This window comes from Camelus bactrianus, chromosome 25, assembly GCF_048773025.1.
Source record: "Camelus bactrianus isolate YW-2024 breed Bactrian camel chromosome 25, ASM4877302v1, whole genome shotgun sequence".
NCBI lineage: Eukaryota > Metazoa > Chordata > Mammalia > Artiodactyla > Camelidae > Camelus > Camelus bactrianus.
Genome location: NC_133563.1, coordinates 8,841,440 through 8,855,663, shown reverse-complemented (window position 1 = coordinate 8,855,663; position 14,224 = coordinate 8,841,440). Strand labels below are relative to the sequence as shown.

Below are 14,224 nucleotides of genomic sequence, written 5' to 3'. Positions count from 1 at the left end.
GCAAGGGATTGATTACCTCAAAAAATAAGAGCATTACATGAATATAGCCATGCTCTGTGCAGCCTTTGGGGTTTTCTTTACTCAGCATACATTTTTGGAAATTCATCCCGCTTGTTGGTATATCAGTAGTTTGTCTTTTGTTATTGTTGCTGAGCAGGATTCCATGTATAGGATAGCCAAAATTTCTTTACACTCACCCAATGAAAGATATCTGGTGGTTTCCAGTTTTTAGCTATTACGCATAAAGCTTCTATAAATATTCATGTATAGGCTTCTGTCTGAGCACAAGTCTTCATTTCTCTGGAATAAATGCCTAGGAGTGCAATTGCTGAGTCATGTGAAAGTTGCATGTTTAATTTTTTAAGAAACTGCCAAACCGTTTTCAGGGGGGCTGTATCAATTTACACTCCCGCCGGCGATGTATGAGCAATCCAGTCTCTGCATCTTCGCCAGCATTTGGTGTTGGCATTAGTTTTTATTTTAGTCATCCTGATAAGTGTGTAATGGTATTTCATTGTGATTTTAATTTGCTTTTCCCTCATGGCTGATGATGTTGAACATCTTTTCGTGTGAGTATTTGCCATCTGGGTATCTCAGCTGAAATGTCTTTTCATATCTTCTGCCCATTTCCTAATTGGATTGTTTTTATCTCTCTTCTCAATTCAGCAAGGCTTCTGGGTTCTGTTTGGGTTCCCCCTCCTTGCACTGCGTCCTGGAAACTCCTCCAGGCAGTAAGCTGGGTGGCTGTAAAGCTCACCTTGTTTTCCTGCTCTCTGGGTTAACAGGCCTGCATTATCTGCTGTTCAATGTCTGAAAATAGCTATTTCCTGGTTCATTTTTTACATTGATGCGGCCAGATTCATATTTGTAAAATATAAATCTGTGCTATTATCCAGCTTTTAAAATCTTTTAATAAATGCTTCCTGCCCTCAAGATAAAGTCCAGACTCCTTAACTTAGCTTATAAAACATGTAACAGTTAGGGCTATTTCGTGGCAAGCAGCAGAAACCAAGACTTCTGGCTCTAGTGGGAAAAAAAAAGATATATTGGAAGGATATGGGGTAACCCACTGATTTAAAGGAAAGGCTGATGCAGAGACTTGAGATGGTCAGGAACCAGAGGAGCTCAAGGTTTCTAGAAAATAGGAATTCTTTACTACCTGCTCCTTGGGTCTCTCTGCCCTGGAATCAAATGAGGGGCTCAGAGAACATTTGTCCAATTTGTCCATTTGTCCAGTTGGCCTGAGTTTGGGTCATGTGTCCCACTCCAGGAGGGCAGCATTTCCTGACAGACCTACCTAGAGAGCCACAGTGGAGAGGGAGGTTTCCCCCAAGGGAATCTGAGATGTCGGTACTAGAGGGGGAGGGATGGATGCTGCACAGCAAAAATCACAGGTGCCTCCCACCAGGCATTCAAGATCTGGCCCTGCCCTGCCTCTTGAAGCCTCTTTTCTCACTACCCTCAACATCTTGCAGCCTGTACTTCAGCCACACTGCATTGTCTTTAATGTACCAGGTTCCCTCATGCTTCAGAGCATTTGCACTTGCTTTTTCTTCCACCAGGAACCCCTTGTGCCCCTCCACTAAAAACCATAACAAACTTGCATAGTTTCTATTTCTGCTCAAATACCTGCACCCCACCCCCCAAAGCCTTCCTTTACCCTCCTGGTCTGAGTTAGGTGTCCATCCAAGTTACTTCCATAGACCTGTGTTTGCTTCCCTTGTAATACTTGTTACATCAAACTGTGACGATTTACTCTCATGGCTCCCAGTAGGACTGATAGTTTCTCGGGAGTAGGGACAGTCTCACTTGTTTTGATATTTTTCCCAGCAGGTAATAGCCACTTAAATTTCTGTTGAAGGTCAAATAATATATTTTCCTCTGCAGGGTTCTCTGCTGGATATGGATGGGCCCCAGCAAACTCTCAACCAGAACTTAGAGCTCAGATTTCAGTACGGCGAGGATAGTCACTGGCAGTGGTTTGTTATTTACACCCAGCAGGTAAGTTCTCAGGGCACAGCAGGAAAACCTTCTGTGCCAAAATGCTCTCTTGCATGCTGGGGTGGACAAAGCACATCACCGTAACCAGCTGGAGCAGAGTGCTGGCCTGCGACTCACGCTGTGTTCGGCCCATAATACCATTTCTTTTGTTTGCTTTTTGTTTTATTTTGCTCGTCACCATAGCTTTCATATCAATTAGAAATGAATGAGTTCCAAGTAACAGAAGACTCAATGGACAGTGACTTAGACCACAGGTCGGCAAACTTTTTATCCAAAGACCAGATGGTAAATATTTTACATTTTGAGGTTCATATGGTCCCTGTTGCAACTGCTTAACTCTATTGTTGCAGCACAAAAACAGCCACAGCTAAGACATAAACAGATGGGTATAGCTGTGTTCCAATAAAACTTTATTTACAAAAACAGGTTGTGTCTTAGACAATACAAATTTTTATCATCTCACTTACTAAGAATGCTGGAGGTAGATGAGTGGCATCCCTATAATTCTTTCGACCTTTTCCAAGTTGATAAAAGCTGTCCCTTTTATCTGGAAGGCAAAAGCCTCACCCCAAGAGCCCCCCGGTTGACTTTCCATTATGTCTCATTGGCCAGAACCATGTCACATGACCACTCCTAGCTGCAAGAGAGTCTGGGAATCAAGCATTTAGCATAGAGAAATAGGATTCATGATCAGCTTAGAGTAAGCATGAGTCATTGCCTAGAGCTGGGTACTTTGTCATCCCGAAGTCAAGATTCTGTTATGAGGGAAGAAGGGACAATGGCTGTTGAGTTGAATTAATTAAATTTGAAATAATTGAAATTAAAAATCCATTAAAAAAAATCTGATTTTCTAAACACCAAATCCAATTGACAGTTCTTTTCAGTGGGCTAACTTAAGCTATTCCAATTTGAAATCAAAACTACAAGAGTTCTAAAATGAAACCAAAATATTAAAGTATCCTTTGCATCAACATTATTAATATCCCTGGTGGTCACACTAACTTTTGTGTTCCATGGAGCATTCTGGTTTCAGGCAACCAAAGCTCTGTTTCAACTTTCTACTAATATGGTAATAGATATTAGCGTTCTCTGAAAAACACATAGTTTCTAAACCAAAATCCTAGGTCAAAGAAATGGTTCCCCGGGTTCACCTTAAATATGAAAGACCCTTAGGGAAATGGTAGGATGGTTTGCTGAGGCAAAATCTGCAGTCATTTGGAGAGACACACAGATAGTTTGGCAGTGAAACCACCCCTTTACCCCAGAATGCTAAGTGCGGGTAGTTAAATTTTATTATGGTCTTTTAATCTAGTCTAGAGCAAATGAGTTTAAGCCACTATGAAGAGGTGCAATAAACATTCTTTTAAAGGATTCCTAGTAAGGTCTTATTTCCTTTGGAGTGTGGGTTTATTGACATGCACCTGAGGGGTACTTCTGCAAAAGGCAGAAATGTGGCTTGTGTGCCTTGCAAATACAAAAGAGGGCTTGGCCCCATATCTTCCTTAGACCCTTTAAACAAACCTCTGTCCCTTTGTATTTCATAACCCTCACCTGGCTTATAGCAGAGTCCTAACCTGTATGGCTCTGTGCATTGTACAGGACTAGGGAATCAGTCCACACTGCGTGGGACACCATTAAACACCCTTCCTCGCCACGTCAGCTCAGAGGTGGTTGTTTAACCATTTCGTACCCTGGTTCTGGTAGGTTACATACATTACAGATAAACAGGGTTAGTTCTTGGCTAAACCAGGAAGGAAGGCAAAATCTGTTTTTGTATATAAACCCCACGTCTGTGCCTCTTTTCCTTATTGGTGGCAGCCCTTTCCTTTCTCTTCCCTCCTTTCTTTCCCCTTAAATAAAATGCACCCCTATCAGGCTCTACAGTCCTGCAAGACTCTGAAAGGCTCCCTCTGTGTAAGCCACTCGCCCTCAAATTCTACTTTCCGTGGCCTGTCCTCCAGGAGTTTTCTGCATTGGCTACCACCCCAGCCTGAGCTTCCTCTGCCTCTCCTCCCCGCTCCAGTGCGGTGACCATCCTTGAGCACAACTTACCCTAAAGGTCTACATCCTTGAGCTCTGAGCTTCAGTTGTCTCAAACCTTAGTAGGGCCAAACGAGCAAAAGGCAAGCCGAGAGCTGAGAGCAGGACAAGGAGAGAAAAAGGACCCATGGTAGAGGAGCAAGCTCCCATTAAGATGGCAGGGAACCTTAAACTTGGCACGTGGGGGGAAGCTCCTGGGAAAAGGAAGCCCCAGCTTTGGTGCAGCAGGACGTGTAACGTGTATCTCGGCACTAACAGTGATGAGCCAACAATAAGCCACAGGTAATGCTGGGGGCAACTGTCAATCTGGACAGCAAATGATTAAAAATACCAGAAAAGTAAGAAAGTGAAGAAAAACAAATAATTTTGTTTTTATTTCAGTAAAGGCCATAATGTGCTAATATATTCTTTCAAACAGGTTACTACTTATGCCTTAAGTCTCTCAAGCATTACACATACAGTTAGTTATAAGATTGACCATCAGCAGTTGTTTGGATTACAATAATAAGCAGTTTTTATTATTTGTTGCTCATAAGACATGAGCTGTTTACAAAGTAATTTTAAAAATGGGATGTGTTAAGGGAATTTTAAAAGGGAAAAATATTAGTAATGAGATCCCAGACATTTTTAATCTGTCTTTCTAAAAATGTACTGTAACTATGTCTGTGTAATTGAGAAAATTTATGGTTACTTGCTAATTACATCTTATGCAAATTTATGAAAGGTAAAGGACTCCAAAATTCTTAAAAGCGTGCTATTGGAGGGCAGGGCTCAAGATCTGCTTCACGGTATGAGATGAGAAGGAAGATGATGAAAATATCCTCAACTGACAGTTCTTTATTTCTGGGTTTCTCAGGCTTTTTTGCTGAGTAGCTGCTTGAAAAAGATGATCTCAGACAAGATGGTAAAGCTAGCTGCAGAGAATCCAGAAATGGTAAGTGCTCTTATCTGTGTAGATATTTCACTTTAAGTTTCCACCACCAGCTGACACTAAACTACACTGATGAATTCCCTGGATCAGTGGAGTCTGGTCCTCCAGGCAGGAACCCAGCTGCCCAGATGTGAGCATCTCTGCCCTCTGGGAGCTCAGTCTTTAGAATTCAACCCATTTTTTTCCAACGAGAAGTCATCCTTGGATTTCTGAGAGTTCTCTAACCCTCTACTCTGTGTCCTTGTATTTCTACCTTCCCCCAAATGGAAGATTCCAGGTTTACCATAGAAGCAACATCATAAAGATAGGATCTTGAGAGGTCTTCGACACAGCCGCCATGACCTTTCATAAGCTCTGTGATTTAGTCTCCAGAAAGAATTCACAGCCTCTTGATATTTCCACTGTGCCAAATTAAGATGCCTTTAGCAGTTAGGAGAAGCCACCAAGTAACAGAAGCCTTCAAGGCTATAATTTTTTTCTCAATGTAAAATTAAACTTTGTTTTTCTAGTCTCCATCTCTTCAATAAAGGCCAGGTACTCATTCAAAGTGTTGGTGCTAAGCTGTAAAAAGGGTGCGTGGGATTTTAAATTTTCTCCTTCCCTTGTCACCATCATGATATAAGCATGTCCCAAAGAAGATAATACAGTTTGATTTTTAAAAATGATTACAAATACTACTGCTTGGTTGATGGTTACAAATATAATTCTTTTGCAGACTAGTACACTGGTCTTTACAAATACAACAAAAAATATTTGAAAACTTTCCTTAATGTTTTAATTTTAGTCTTTTATAAGTGAGTGGATAACAGCTTTAGTTTAACATTGATCTTTACTTGACTTTGCAGCATTTTTCTAAGAAAAAAATTGCATTTTATACTTACTTCTCTTTCTTCTAGAACTGAAAATATTTTCCCAGGGAAAATTAAATTCACTGGCCCTTGGTGTTTGAACAATTCAAAATGTACTAGAGAGTAGCAAATCAAAGCAATAGAAGAATCAAAGATGCTCTTTTTAAAAGAGCAATAAAATCTAACCTCCTAGGCAGGATGGACCTTCTTAGGCTCCAATTTATATATATATAGAGAGAGAGAGAGACAGACAGACAGACAGACCTATATATTAAGAGAAAAATAATTAACTAAGGCAGCCCCATTAAAAGGAGGAAGTGATCTCACATGTGGTTGAATAAAGTGTAAGCTACGTGATGCAGGATATACTTGTACAATGAATAGCTAAAGAGTTTGCTCTCTAATAGGAGAAGGTAGTAATCTATTTAAAGTTTTCAAGAAGAACAACCATGCTACCACATTCCTTAGGTTTGCACACAAATTGAAATCTCTAGTTTATCCCTGTGGCTGATAGCGAAATCAGCATATGAGCCAATAAAACTTGTATTGCCTTATCAAAATACAAAACAAGTTTGATTTCCACAGACTCTTTATTTCTTTCCTTATTTCAGTTCTTAGAAATGTTAAGACCCTTCCTCTCGAAAATTGGATGTTGTAGGAATAGTCCACATTTCAGTCTGGAATTTCATCTACAAATCCCTGGGTAGAATGGGACCATGGGAGGGAAACAGGACTGATAGAGCAGCTATTGGAACTTCGACTGAGTTTTGGACCTCTTCACAAGTACAGCTGATGAGAGCAAGTCATTTTACGAAGCTTAAAGTAGCCATATAAATGTTTGACATTAACTCATTTTCTAAGTGAACACAGAAAGTCTGAACTGACACCTATCACTTACAGAAGGCTTGTATGCACTGAGATACAGAGGTCTCTAATTTGCAAGGCAGAATAAATTCTAAGATTTTGACAGCTGTAAAGGATCTGGGGAGGGAAAGAGAAATTGAGGAAACTGTAACCAAAGGAGCTCCATAAATAAAGCAGATGGTCCCTGGGGAGATTAAATAGTACTGTTTTATCCTAGTAAGAAGGAAGCAATGAAAGAAGAAATTTAGTGCTAACTTAAAGTTAATTAGCTTAGTTAGCTTTAGGCAGTAAAGGTAAGACTTAAACCATTTATGAAGAGATCATTAATATTTTTTTTAATGGAGGTACTAGGGATTGAACCCAGGACCTCATGCATGCTAAGCAGGCGCTCTACCACTGAGCGGTACCCAGCCCAAGATCATTACAATGTGAAGTCAAACAAATGCAATAAAGAAAATATAAACATACAGCCAAAAAACATGTTAAATTCTTAAGACAGTATTAACTGCAAACAAGAAAGGAGAAAAAAAAGTGTAACATTCTTCTTAGAGTTCTGCTTTTACAAAAAAACTAAAATTTTTTCTTTTGTAGCATTTGCTACTTTTAACTACAACAGAATTAAAGGATTATTTCATTTGAAAATAAAGTATATTGGTTAGGAGTATATTTGGCTGCTTATAACAAAAACCAAATTAGGCAAAATAAGTGTCTTGGACAAAATAAACATTTGTTTCTCTCTCACCTAAAGGAAGCCCAGAGGTAGGCAGTCTGAGGCTTGGATGGTGGCTTCTTGATGTCACCAGAGACCTTTCTGCTCTGCCATTTTCAGTGTGTGGCCTTTACCTCGTGTCCAAGATGGCTGCTGGAGCTCCAGTCATTACATCCACATTCTAGGCAGCAAGTATAAGGGAAGTATGCAGAGGGGTCACCTCTTTTCTTTAAGGAGGAGTCTCAGAAATCCCACACAGAATTTCTGCTTGCAGCTCTGGTTACAGCTCATTGGCAAAGAGTTAGTCACACCACATGCCCACACCTAGCTGCAAGGAAGTCTAGTAAAGGTAGTCTTTGTGCAGATTATGTTGTCTTTCCAAATAAATTTGGGTGTTATTGCTAAGAAAGAAGGATGAAATGGACAATGGAGCAGGCTACCAGCCATCTCTGCTACGCGAAGAAATCTAAAAGATGCCAAGAAAAGGAAGCTGATGGATTTTATGCAGGAGATGTGTCCCTAAGGAATTTCCTTTTCTTTTCTTTTCTTTCCTTTCCTTTCCTTTCTTTTCTTTTCTTTTCTATTCTTTTCTTTTCTTTTCTTTTTGACATATAGTCAATTTACAATCCTAAGGAGTTTCTGAAAGTGCATTGTCATCAGTATTATTTGTATATTAAGCCATAATTTGAACACATGAAAGGTATCAGGAACATGCTGGTGAATAATTTTCTGAATTGAAAAACAATTTCTATTTTTAATAATCTATGCCTGGTTTGATTGTTTTTATTAGTCCATATATCTTTACCTTATTAGGTTTACTTAAAAGTGGGTCTGGATGTCTCAATTGGTTTTCTGAAAAATGGCAAAGAACAAAGTGGCCTTCTGATTCTGGCTTGCCTCATACCTTTACCCTCTCCCCAACTACCATGGCTATACCTACTTCTCTCGTCACTCCTCTTTCATTTGGGGCAAGATCAAACTATGTAAAAGGCCACTGGGTTCGGAAAGTGGTGCTTTGAAGTATGTTCCCATTATACGGTGGGAAGGGAAAACACCAGGAACATCCCAGGAATGTCAGCCTTTGAGCAGCTGGTCCAGTTCAGCACATGGAAGATGTACAGACATTGCAGCCATCGCAAGAAAGGTCTAAGCCGAGCAGGGGGAAGTTACTGTGCAGGATAAATGGTCCTCTGATTAACAGAAACTGTCTGTTGATGAGAGAGAGTGTGGGAATACGGCACTATGAAAAGAGGATTAGCTTTCTCCCCCAACGTTATTTCCCCATTATATAAAATTCATAAACTCTCTATATTGAAATAAGTCAAGGAAACAGAATATATCAGAAACTGCTTAACATGTATGATGGGTTCTATTTTATTTATTTCTACCTAGGGAGGGGGTAGAGAAGGAGACTAGGAGAGAGAGAAATTCCAAGAGGTTCCCCCTAACTTCGTATTTCATTGCACAAGACTACTTACAAACTATAATGTAATATTGTAAAATAATAATAATAGTAGCAAAACACATAAGGCATCAGAGTATTAATTCCCCATTTACTGAGACTTAATGATGATTTTTTAAAGTTACTGAGCTAGGCTTCAAATATGTGAACATCTCTATTAAGAATACTAACCTAAAGGAAGTCCTATGTATCCTTCAAAGCAGTGTATTTTACTGCAAAATTAAGTTAACCATAGTTAAAAGATAATGCTCTTTTGCAGTATCATGTTATTTATCCCATTATTTTGAAATGCCCCACTCTGTAGTCTCATGAATAATAAGCCATAAAAAACAACTTAGTTAATTCACGCCCTCATTCCATCATTCCCAAATGCCTGTATTTACCAGGCAGTGGCTAGAAACTGAGGACTCCGTGTCCAGTTTATATCTGTTGGAGGAGAAGGGCAATCAGTAAAGGGATACTGCGGATTGGAGAGTGACAGGTGGAGCTGTGTACATCATACACAGTTGGTTAATAGTATTTCTTTGGTTTTTCTGTGAGAAGAGTCTAAGAACACTTTCTCCTAAATCCTGGCTAGGAGACTGACCTCTGTGTGCCGTGACCTTGCCCTCTGACCTCAAGCCTCTGAGGGGGGTCACCCATGGGAAAACCCAGTGAGATGGGAGCGTGGGAGAAAACTGAGACTGGGGTATTCGTTTCTGCAACTCTGTCACTGCCGGGTCCCTGTGGTTGGCCCGGCCCCCTGACAAGGGCCACGGCTCCTGTAGGTGACCTCTCCTCCCTGTTGCTTCGGCTACTCTGGTTCCAGTACCAGCTGTCCCCCCGCCCCTTCAGGCCTAGAAGTGGTAAGAATTACCCCCACCCACGCCAGCCCCTCACTGCTGGCCGCTGGGCGCTCCGACATCCCTTCACTGATTCACTTTAATCTTACCCACACCGCCACGAAGCAGCTCGTTTTAGAAGCTCCCCTCAGTTACCCCAGGAGTAGGCCATCTGCTTTCTGCCAGGCCCCTGACTGTTATATTAAGTCTACCTTCTGTGCATGAGCTGTGTTCAAGCATCTTAAACTTCAATTTGATTCTTCCCTTGATTAACGATGCCTTTTGATTAATCAAAGCCCCATTTGGCTTTGGTTCAACATACGGACTGGAGCTCTGTGGATTATTTCTGGATTTAGGAGTTCATTTCGTGCGAATTCCTTTTAAAAGCTATGTGAAAGCACAAAATCCATAGGCAGCCACTAACGTCAAACTTTGAGCTTCACTTAACTTCTGGGGACTCAACTTCTGTAACACTGAGATACTTGCAAACGAAGGGGGATGTGCAGATGACAGGCAGGTGTCCTGCTGACTGGCAGCCTTCGGGCCCATCAAGAGGATTACTGTGGAAGGGAAATGTGCTAGTTAAAGAGATTGTTTGTGTGCTCGCTTCTCCGGCTGTGCTGACTCACATTTCACTAATCTATTTAGCAGATTGAAGTTCCGGAGCAGGGCAAAAGCAGAAAATACCACGTTCAACAAAGCCAGGTCTGTGAGTAAAATTATGTAATGGATATATTGTAATTTTGATAAATCTGCCCGTTCCTCCCCCCCCCCATTAAATAACGAGAGTCATTCTACTTTTAAGAATAAGGCAGAATTCTCTTTCTCAGAAGCTGCTCCATGGAGGCTGGTCCAGTTGGACAACCATCACACAAACATGGTGTTTTTACTGTGGCACCCCGGGGGGCAAGGAGGAATACTTTCGAGTTTTTATATATAGAAAACTTTCAAGAACACAAAACTCTTTAGTGATTTTCTTCTACACTCCATGCATTTTTTTGGGGAAAATCCTCTTTCTAGTTTGTATATTTTAGTTTCATGGACTTTCTACAATGAACTCTATAAAACAGCTTTTATAACATATATATATATATATATTTGTAACTTTTATAACAAAGTTTATAAACTACTTTTGCAAGCATTTAGATCTGCTGTGCAGATAACAATAATAGTAAAAATCATAATGAAAAACATTAATAGATACGCATCACCAGGCAGTGTTCTAAGCACTTCTTTGCAGATGAATGTGTTCATCGTGACCTGATCCTGTAAATCAGTTGAGGAAACTGGGGCATAAATTGGTGAGATGACTTGCTTCAGGTTGTAGTTATCAGTGGTAGAGGAAAGCAGGCAGTCTGACTCCAGGGCCATGCCCTTAACTCACTCCTTTCCAGGTTCAAATCCTAGTGTAGGTAAACGAAATAAAGGTGGCCTTTAAGTAGCATTTGAATGGGGTTTATTATGGGTCGAGCTCCTGTTACAGGGTCTGATGTGTCTTTTAAGATAGTGTAAGTACAGCATTTATAAGTATGTAAGGTCCTTCCTTGAGTGAATAAGCACAGAGAAAAATTTTAAAAATAGAGTTAAATGCAGAGTTTTCACTCTTACATAACAACAGCATTTCGGACTGCTTACATCAGAGACAGGAGATGGGAACTCCACCACTTACTGTGTGTCTTCCAGCAGATCAAAAAACTAAATGTGTATAAGGAACTCTTGAGGTGCTTATTAAAAGGCAAATTCCTGGGTCTGACCCCAAAGGATGGATTCAGGAGATCAGCCTTTATAGGAAGTACCCCAATGGGAAGTACTGCACCGAGCTTCAATTTCTTTATCTGTAAAATACCGGTAGTAATCTCTCCATCACTTACGTGCATCCATTTCGCTGCAAGGTGATGGCATGGAGCCATACTTCTCAACCTTGGCTGCATATTGGAATCACCTGGAGAGCTCTACAAACGAAGGATGGCTGGGCTGTCCACCCTAGGATATTCTGATTTAACTGATCTGAGGGGCCTGGCAGAGGAGGTTTTTTTAAAGCTTCCCAGATGGTCTAATGAACAGGCAGGATTGGAACCATTGTCCCTAGAACAGTGATTCTCAGAGGGAGGCCCCTCCACCAGCAGGGTCAGCATCCCTTGGGAACCTACTAGAAATTTAAATCCTCAGCCCCAAACTTACTGGATCTGAAACCCCGGGGATGGGGGCCAGCAATCTGTATTTAGGAAGCCCTCCAAGTGAGTCGGGTGCATGTCTGAGTTTGAGAGCCACAACACAACAGTCAGCAGGGATGAGCAGCAACACTAAAGCAGGCCGACCTCGCTCATGCTCCGGGCAGGGCCAGCATGTCAGAAGGGGGCCTGCTATCCAATTATATTGAATTCCACTTATTTTAGCCAGGCTTTATAGAGAGCTTATCCTGAGCTAGGCACTGTTATAATTGCTTTCCACACCTAACTCATTTAATCTTCATAAAAACCCAGGTATTATTATCATCCTTAGTTTGTAGCCAAGGGAACTGAAAACACAGAAAGGTTAAGTAACTTGCCCAAGGTCACACAGCTAGCAAATGATGGAATTAGTATCCTTACCCAAGTTGTCTTTATTTGTTGTTTAACAAATACAATTTGTTTGTTCCTTTAACCACTCTGCTGTGGGGCCTCTCCATTGAGACAAATCCCTTGTAGAAAAAAAAATTTTTCAGCTGCTCTGCCTGTTGGACTGTCACACATTTATTTCACCAGGGCCCAAGCCCACTCTCCACGGCCCTGTCTTTGGGATTTTATAAACAATGAAAGCCAACTATTCACTCACTGAAGGTCTGTAGCAACCATAACCTCTTAAAGTGTTTTTAAATAGTTGTAATACTTTTTAAATTAAAACTTTGTATTTGTGGGGGACGTACCCTAAAGATTTGGGGTGAAATTAACAATTGAAAGCCACATATCTTTAAGAGAAGGGGGAAAAGACAAGAGAAGCAGAGTTCAACTGTTGCCTGGAGACAGACATCACAGTGCCTGGAAAGATGCTCCGGACATGCCTACCTCGTCATCTCAGCACTAACAGATGCATACCTACCCCAAAACAAAGCTTCTAAAAACAACCATTGTTTAAACAAATATAACCTTTCTGTTGCCTTTTTAATGTTATTTTAACGTTTGACTTTTTTTTTTTTTTTTTACTATTATTGCTGCTATGGAAGTTGTTTCCTCTCATATATAATCTCTGATCTCTGTTTACTTTGCAGCAGAAAGCCTGTTCTAGTTTTCTACCAAGAAAAAGCAAGATTAAGATAGTTGAAGTTGACTGTGGTTTTGGGACCATAAAGGAAGATCTTTGAAGAGAAAGTCTGATTTTTAAAAAATGTTCTCAAAGGCCATCTTGACCGTGAAAGAGCTTGGGGGTTGAAAGTAGGCTTCCTGCCACCAACGGAAGAAGTGTGGCCCTTTCTCCTTTTTTTTTTCCACATGAAGATGGACTATATGCATCAAGACTACTTCAGAAGTCTGTAAATGTCAAGATTAAAAAGAAACACAAACCAAGGTTATGTAGTCTGTTTTTAATGACTTACAGATGACAAATGGGAAATCTGAATCAATTAGTATGAAGCTCGTTCTTTTTTTTTTCCCCTTCCTAAAATAGATGCTGACCTGGCTTCATGAAGTCGTTTACACTTTCTGATACTGCATGAATGAAAGGCTCAGGATAAAACACCATAAGTGCATTTGGGGTTAAGTTCCGAAGACACGACTCATTAGCAGTGGCTCTAAGAAATGGAATCAATGAAAAAGAAATCTGGACTTCTCTGACCCACCACAGCCCCAGAGCAAGGAGGTGATGACATGCTGATTTGTTTCCTTACCTCATTCTGAGACTATCAATGTGGATGTACTCAAAGTGGTAGGCTGCCCGGTTCTCTCTCCACTGTCGTGGTTGTATTCTGTCCTTAGAATACTGAATTCAGTTCAATAGCCATCATGCTATTTTGAATATTTTTACTTTAGAAAGCAGTGGGGCTCTGTACTCAGCATCAGATACCTTAGCTTTAAAATGTGTATTTTCTCGCTGGACCTTTCCTTATCCAGTTTCAGTTTATCATCATAATGAATAGAATGATATATAGAATTAAGATCGCAATAAGGGAGAGGGACAGAGGAATCAGTATAATTAGATAAAGTGTAATATTCTAATGTTCTTTACTAACTGGGTTGTATAATTAATTATAAATGAATTATAAATATAAAATTATATTATAAATATCAAATGTAGTCTACTGAATATAGAATTCACTGATGAAAATTCTGTGAATGATTTTTTGAAGTGTAGAACTTGCTAAAGACCCATAATATTTATAAAGCAACATCTCTAGCCATAACTTCCAGTGCCATAAAGTTTTATATTTATATTCTAGGCTGTAGTAGGACATTTTTGCAAGAGAAAATCATAAACATCCCAAATCACCCCTGGTGAGTTTATTAATGGATTAGAATGCATTTTCAGATTAAAATGGAAACTTATCCTCTATTTTGCCAAATTAAGAATAGTCAA

The 14,224-nt window shown here is 40.2% G+C and overlaps 1 protein-coding gene across 6 annotated transcripts in view; it reads left to right on the top strand.

The window, feature by feature from the left end:
* The window catches only part of SNX31 (sorting nexin 31), a 62,661-nt gene extending 49,443 nt beyond the window's left edge, over positions 1 to 13,218 (top strand). For 5 of the 6 annotated variants that reach the window (XM_045517220.2, XM_074352624.1, XM_010955776.3 and 2 more), the window contains 4 exons: positions 1,888 to 2,001; positions 4,898 to 4,975; positions 10,325 to 10,381; positions 12,924 to 13,218. In XM_045517220.2, coding sequence (XP_045373176.1) covers positions 1,888 to 2,001; positions 4,898 to 4,975; positions 10,325 to 10,381; positions 12,924 to 13,016 — 342 coding nt within the window. In that variant the 3' untranslated portion in view covers positions 13,017 to 13,218. The remainder of the gene's footprint in view (positions 1 to 1,887; positions 2,002 to 4,897; positions 4,976 to 10,324; positions 10,382 to 12,923) is intronic. The other variant, XM_074352623.1, reaches the window with a different exon arrangement.
* The last annotated feature ends 1,006 nt before the right edge of the window (positions 13,219 to 14,224 follow it).